This window comes from Gastrolobium bilobum, unplaced genomic scaffold (assembly GCF_033153095.1).
Source record: "Gastrolobium bilobum isolate Gb01-03AN ecotype WA unplaced genomic scaffold, APGP_CSIRO_Gbil_v1 utg8825, whole genome shotgun sequence".
NCBI lineage: Eukaryota > Viridiplantae > Streptophyta > Magnoliopsida > Fabales > Fabaceae > Gastrolobium > Gastrolobium bilobum.
The window spans coordinates 16181-24134 of NW_026899710.1; the positions used below are offsets into that span (position 1 = coordinate 16181).

Consider the following 7954-nt stretch of genomic DNA (forward strand, 5'->3'; position numbering starts at 1 on the left):
CTTTTAAGAAATGTAAAAATAAAATATCATAAAGATTTAGGATATTGTAACAATCAATTTGGGTTATTAACAATGTTACTACCAATCAATTTCACCGTTAGATCGATTATTTTGATTCAACAGTTATATTTATTTTCATATTTGTATGATTATGATTCCCCATATTTAATGTGAAAGCATTAAATATGAAAAATTATAACCAAACAAAGGTGAAAATAAATATAAAATATTAAATATAGAAATTCATAATCACACAAAGATAGAAATAAATATAACCATTAGATCAACATAATCGATCTAACGATAAAATTGATTGGTAGTAATATTGACAGTAACCCTAATTGATTGTTATAATATTTTATATCCCTGTTTACTAATTAAAATATTTTTTATGACTTAGTATTTAGGGGGCGTTTGGTACAAGAGAAATTTTTATTTGTCCGAAAATCTCAATTTTCAAAAATATAATTTTTGCATTCAGTTTAAGATAATATCTAAAAATTTAAAATTTAAAAAAATTCAGTTTCTCGAGAATTTCTCAAAATCCCGCGTACCCCTGGAACTAACTAAAAGACCACCGGATGCCAAAGCTACCGTTGCAGACAATTGGAGCTGAAGTCACTAGCTCAAAAGCAACAGAATCAGAACTCCGTATATTTTTTTAAGAAAAAAAATTAGATTCCTTTTCATTAAGGTCAATTTCCGAATAAACATGAACATAAATAAGTGGTTGCCAAAATCATTCGCTATTAAAACGACACGTGGGTAATGAATGTTACGTGTAACTGTAACGCTTCCTTTTGGCAGTTGTCATCAAGGAAACACGGACACTTGTAAAAACAGGAAGAGTCGGGTCCGACACGTTCCGACACGGCGACACGCTTCGACATGGTATCAGACACGCGGTTGACTTTTTTCGACACGTTGACCATTCCGACACGCGAATTTGACCGTGTCCGACACGATCAAATGACATTTTCGTAATTTTTTTAATTTTTTTTTAAATTTTTTTTAATTTTTTTTTTAAAGTTAAAATATATTAATAAAGTCACCTGATCATATCAATTTTATTTTTTTGTCTTTTTTCCCCTTAAGTAGATAAGAGATCATCTCAGCATTATTGTTGTCGATTCCTATCACGCTCTTATTGTATCTTCTTCTCTCTGATCTCTCTCTAATATGATTTGATCTCTCTATTTGATATTATATATCTCTCTCTCATCCGAGTTCTTATTTTTTTTATTAAAGCTTCCATTTTTATAACGTGTTGATGGGTATTATTAATTTAGTTTCTTTTTTTTTGTTAAATTATTAAATATTAAATGAAATATACACTATATAAATTAAAAATATTATTTAATATTAAAACGTGTCCCAACGTGTCGAAATACATAATTTTTTAGGATTGACGTGTCGAAGTGTCGTGTCGTGTCGTGTCACGTGTCGCGTGTCGTATCGGTGCTACATAGGTTGTCATTAATCTCTCCGTTGAATGTAACAGCCCACTGACGTTCAAAAATAGGCGAGGTCGTTTTGTTAGTCATGAATGAATGCCTTCAACTATTTTATTCTGCTTCGTCGTTGCAACTAAGACCCCTAGGAGTTTCCTTTAAATTAATGCAAAATTCAAAATTGCCCTTCACTATTTTTTTGAATAAAAAGTATAGTTTTTATCTCTCTTTTTTCAATAGGAAAAACTATTAGAAAATTGATTTCAAGATACCACAGAAAATCAGATAATGACATTTTCCATTATTAAAGAACAAAAACAGCGTCCTGCTTCGTTTTTGGTAAGTTTCTTGAAATGGTTCAAAAGGGTACTTGAGACAAAAAAAAAAAAGGGGGCTGAAGATGGGAACAAAAATGAAAAGAAATAAAAGAGATTGAGTGGAGAATAAATTCAGAAACGGGCAAGAATGGCATGTTACATGTTCTTTCTCTTTGTTGGTGCATGCACATCTTTAATTAAATATCAGTAAATTAAATTTTTAATTCAATGAGGTTTTTCTCTTCTTCTTTTTTTTTTTTTTAAGGAAAAAATGAAATTAATTACGAAAGAGATAATAAATACAAAAAGGAAAAAAATATTTGTCATTTTAAATGACATAAAATTGTGTCATTTTAAGATACATAGACACAGAATAAATTATTTTATTTAAATTTTAAATTAAAAAAAACCATCCACTTTTTCTCTCTCATAATTTTCGTTTTCTATGTCTATCTCTCTCCTAAAATTACATAACTTATGCCGTTTAAAATGACACGCATAGGAAAAATATAAAAAAAAATTATGATTTGCTTTTCCCTTTTGACATTTTTTTGGGGGCTTTGTATATCTTTTGGCGGAGGAGTGCTTGTCGCCTACTCCTTTAATAGTTCGCACTCTCTCTTTCTCTCACAAACACAAGAAAGAATTCATAAAAATGCCAAGACCCTCTCTGCCTTAGTTCTGTTTTGTTTTTGCTCTGTTTCTTCGTGTTCTTCTTCCTTTGGCTTTTGAGGTTCATCATGGAGAAGCACAAGTGCAAGCTTTGCTTCAGGAGCTTCTCCAATGGCAGAGCTTTGGGGGGTCATATGAAGTCTCACATGATGAACCTTCCTCTTACAAAGCCAGAAGAAGAGTCAACACGAGCGATCCAACTCAGTTTTGAAGCTGAATCAGCTTCATCGTCGTCATCATCTTCGGAAGAAGAAGGTGATGATGATAAGGGTCTTTGTTGTGGCCTCAGAGAGAACCCAAAGAGGAGCATTCACCTTGTAAATCCTGAGTTTTCTTTCGCTGCTGCGGATACTGGGACTGTGATTCTTCAAGATAGAGAGAGTGAGACCGAGTCATCGAAGAACAACCCAACGCGTAGAAGATCCAAAAGGGCATGGAAACTCGGTATGTTCAATTATAAGTACCATCATAATAACATCAAGCAATTTCATAATCATGAAGCCACGATGAAGAAGGTAAAATTTTGCGAACCTAGTAAAACAGAATCGTGGGTCGACCATGAACCTGTGAGTTCGGTTTCTGATATAACCGCCGAGGAAGATGTTGCATTTTGTCTAATGATGCCGTCTAGGGACAAATGGAAGAGACAAAAGGATTTGAAACAATTGGCGGAAGACCAATATGAAGAAGAGGAAGATGAATCCGAGAGATCCTTGGAAGATAGTGATGAATCCGAGGAGCAGATAAAATTGTCGAAGAACCGAGTACGAGGAAGGTATAAATGTGATACCTGCAAGAAAATGTTTCGATCTTATCAAGCACTTGGTGGTCACAAAGCGAGTCACAAGAAGATCAGAGTGAACGTAATAGTGGATGAACCAGGATTTGAGCACGGGAACAATGGAACTTATGCTCCTATGGTGGTGGAAAAGAAAATCCATGAGTGCCCAGTTTGTTTCAGAGTCTTTGCTTCGGGTCAAGCACTCGGTGGACACAAGAGAACCCATGTTCCTGGATCAGCAACAATCAGTGTTCCAAGTTTAACAAAGTTTAGAAACAACTTTATAGATCTTAACCTTCCTGCTCCAATTGATGATGATGATGATGATATTAGCCAAATCGAGAACTCTGCAGTTTCAGATGGAGAATTTGTCAAAACCCAATAGGCAATGAAGATTTTCCAAGTTGAAAATTTTTGTTTTTGGTGCACTGATATCTTGATGATCCAAAGGTAACAAATTTTTATCATTTTTATACATGTTCTGCAAATTTTGTTATATGGTTACTCTATTATATGTATAATATTATAATTCTTCTTAGATTCTAACTGTAATTCAGTTTTTCTGAATTGTGCTGTGTTTTTGTAACAAATGACATAAAGCATCCATTTATGCTTATTCTGTTTTTCAGATGCAGAAGTTTTTTTTTTTTTTTTTTTTTTTTTTTGGGTTGTGTCTTTTATTTTCCCTTGTTATGGAATTGTGCAAAAGAATTGGCAAGCATGCGTGTTTTAGTGGGCTCTGTTTCAGCTTCCGAGCAGCAAACACACAGTGACTGTTCTACCATTAATAACAAAGTCATGTTCCCAGGAAGTTGACCAACCTGCAAATATTTAATTTAAGCAACTTCCACTTCTGACTTCGCGAGCATTGTACAGTTCATGAAAAGATATAAATGTTTTCTTCATGGTTCTTTAGTTTTTTTTTTTTTTTAATTTTTTTCCTAAGACATTTAAGTAATTCCATATCTTTTTCTCTTTAATCTTTTCTTTCTTTCTTTTTTGGCTGAAATAAAATTCTGTCTCTCTTTTTTTTTATCCTGTTTTTGTGTTTATTTTTATTTTCAACTTTTCACACAGATCATCATAATTAGTACAGATTACAAGGTGAATCAGAAAATTTGGCCATATTTGAATAATATTTTTAAAAATAATTTTTTGATTTTTGAAAATATAAAAATAAAAATTACTCGTTTGATAAGATCTATTTTGTAAAAAAAAATATTAAAAAATTGTTATTTTTTTTAGAATGACATTTAAATAATATGCATGAATTGTTTTTCTTTTGTGTTTTGACTTTTAACCTTAACAAAAAAACACAAAAAACACATAATTGAGTTTTTTTTTTTTTTTATATTTTGACTTTTAACTTTTAAAATAAAAAAAATACAGAAAACACTTATTTACATAACTATTGTACAAAAACAGTTTTAAGAAGAAGAAAAAAAAATTGAACACAACTAGACCCTTTTAATTGCTTCAATAGACCGGAGCCTTGGTGAATCTGATTTACTTTGTATTTTCTTCGTCGTGGGAGATTGCGAAGTTGATATCGAGAAAATAAAATTAACAAAAAAGAAAGTAAAGTCATAAAGGTCTGTTTGGAGCACCTGATAAAAAAGATAGGATATGATAACTTATCATATCCTACTTTTATCTCTTGTTTGGTGGATTAATAGGATATGATTAACTTATCTTATTGTCTCATTTTATCCTATCTAATACATAATTTCTTATCCTATGGGGGGAGCTGGGTTAGGATTCAATATGATAGGATACTAATATTAGATACCCAATATATCCTCACGTTACCCAATGTATTCCCACGCTACTGAATATATTTGTATTTATTGTATTATATTATATTTTTTCTTTTTTCTTTCTCTTTCTACATAATCTTATCAGATTGCTAATCAGGTGTTCATCAAACACAGGAAATGATATAGGCTTATCAACCTCATATCATATCCTACCGTTATCAGCCACATATCATATCCTACCCTTATCCTATCATGCCCACCCACTGGCGGACCTGTTCAATTGCCAATGTGGGCAAGTGCAGTCATAAATTTGGAGATACATGTTTTTTTAGTAAAGAAGAGAAACATTTTTTAATTAATTAGAAATGTAAGGAGTAATTTTAGTGGATGCATTGCCAAGAATGCAAGCACATATACTAAGAAAAAAACACATCTTATTTACTGCTTATGTTTTAGTGCTTTCATATCATTAAGTTGATTATTATTTTTTATTTTAAGTCGAAGTTTTGTTTTCTTTTCTTAGGGATTATATCCCTCATATTATATGAACGAAATTTTTTATCATGTTAAGAAAAAAATAAATTATATAATATTAAAGAAAGTGAGAGGGTACATTGTTTAATGAATTGGTCTTTTTTTTAACATGACAAAAAATTTGATTCATATAACAGGAGGGATATAAATCCCTCCTTATTTATATTCTTTTATTTTTTAATGCATTTAAAACTTTGTTTAAAAAAAAAAATCAGGGGGTGCTACCCATGAACCCCAGTACCCTTGCCACTAAATGTGCATATATAAATAAAATTTTTTAGGTTCGCCACTGTGTCCGGCAAATGAGCCCTTATTATACTTCTTGCTGATAGATTAATTCGGCCTAGTTGGGCGTGACTCAAGTTATCCAGCTCAAGCACGCCTTCTTGGTTATTTATGGAGAAATTTAAATCCCTCTCATTAAATTTGTAATAAATAACATAACATCCATATCCCACACTTGTTTACTTTTTAAAATTATTAGTATATTTTTTGGGGCTGGTCAATTAGTAAATAATAGAGGGTACTACTATGATTTAGACATTATCAGCTTGAATGTTAAGATTTTACTCGAAAGGAAATCCGACCGGTAACAACCCAACCAAATTATAAAATATATGGTAAATTGGATAGTTGGGCGCCTAGATGGCACAACTTTGTTATGCCTTCACAAAGAATGATACCTACTAACTACCTCTGACGTTCAACTTCTTTGAGTGGTGACAATCTCATGCTTTTAATTTATTCACTCCTTATTACATACTTTATGTGCCGTTGAATAAGACTTCATTTGAATTTTTTTGCTCATTGACTACGTTTCTCGCACTACTGTTCAAATTGGAGGACAAACTGTTCAAATTGTTCGGCCGCCAAGTACGTATTTATTCTGTTACACGTAGGACATCTAATAGAGTAAGACAACACTCTGTGAGACTCCAAGACTTTGTAGCTTGAGTTACTTGACTTTGTAGCATCTGTTAAAGCAAGTTAAATGTATAGAGTTAGTAAACCTGAGTTAGTTACAAGTTAGTAGTGTATATCAGAGTATAAAAGGTACAGTGATTGTAAGCATTGTTTTTTACGCAAATAATAAAAAAGTCTTTGTTCATTCTTTACTTTCCTCTTCAGTTAGGTTTTCACCTAACAATTGGTGCTTTCATCTTAGAATTCACGATGCGTCTCCAGGAATTGGCGGACGAATTTTTTGCCTTGCAGCTACGGGTTGACCGTGATAAGGAGGAGAATCTTTCTTTCCAGAATCGGGTCGATCAACGCTTTGTTGAGAATCGCGTGGAAAGTCAAGCTCAGTTTGCATCTTTGACAACACAACTTCAACAGTTGCATGATGCGATGATGGGACGAGAAGATCGTGTTCGTCGTGATCCCCAACCTCACAATCATGTTCGAGCAGAACTTGATTCCAGGAACCTAACCAAAGCGATTCGGTTAGAAATCCCTATTTTTTCTGGTGTGGATCCTAACAATTGGATTTTCTGTACCGAATTATTTTTTTTCCTTCAACAAGTTCCCAGAGAGTTTAAAGTTCCAGTTGCTAGGTTGCGTATGGATGGTTCTGCTGCAGCATGGTACCAGTGGATGTACAGTAGCGGGTTGATTCGTTCTTGGGGATGTTTGACATGATCCCTGCGTGAGAGGTTTGGAGCTTCTACTTATATGAATCTCAAAGGTGTGCTGTCAAAATTAACACAAACGGCTGCATTGGTGATTACATTCAGCAATTCGAGGTGTTAATTAATCAAGTACCTAGTCTTGATGATGATTTGTACATGAGTTTTTTCATCTTATGGTTACAATCAGAACTCAGAAGTGCTATTCAACTTCGTTCCCTTGTGAGTTTACACCATGCTATGCAGTATGCATTAGCCTATGATGATCATCATCTGGAGCTTCGCAATTCTTTCTCTTCAAGTGGTAAGAAATTCTTTAACAAGTTTTCTCCTTCCACTCCAGCGGTTCCCATCTCTTCTGTGACTACTGCTTCAGTCTCATTCAGTACAAATTCTGTTCTTCCTATACCTCAACTTGGTTCTTCCAATCCCAAATTGGCATTACCAGCTCCACCAACGATGAGGAAATTTTCACTTGCTGATTTAAACAAGAAACGGGAATTGGGCATATGCTATTATTGTGATGAGAAGTGGAACTCTAGACACAGGTGCCAGAATAAATTGCTCTTGATGGTGGGAGATTTTAATAATCTATCTGAAGAAGCTGATGAGGAAGAAGAAATTGTATGGCAATCCGAAGATTTTACGAAGGTGACACATGATGGTGCTCTGCATGCACTTAATGATCACTCAGGTACACGTTCTTTATTGTTTTCCTCTGTTATTAGAAATTGTGAGGTGGCTGTGCTGGTTGATTCAGGGAGTACTCATAATTTCATTCAAAAGGAATTAGCTGGTGTTTTGAGGTTACCAA

At 33.4% G+C, this 7954-nt stretch overlaps 1 protein-coding gene across 2 annotated transcripts; it reads left to right on the top strand.

The window, feature by feature from the left end:
• Nucleotides 1–2419: 2419 nt before the first annotated feature.
• On the top strand, nt 2420–3715 carry LOC133292808 (zinc finger protein ZAT9-like). 2 transcript variants are annotated; one of them, XM_061491258.1, is made up of 2 exons: nt 2420–2672; nt 2745–3715. In XM_061491258.1, exons 1-2 carry the CDS (start codon nt 2509–2511, stop codon nt 3604–3606), a joined length of 1026 nt encoding a protein of 341 aa, XP_061347242.1. In that variant the 5' UTR covers nt 2420–2508; the 3' UTR covers nt 3607–3715. The 2 variants fall into 2 exon arrangements, with proteins under 2 accessions (XP_061347242.1, XP_061347241.1); XM_061491257.1 differs by having other exon boundaries at nt 2420–3715.
• The last annotated feature ends 4239 nt before the right edge of the window (nt 3716–7954 follow it).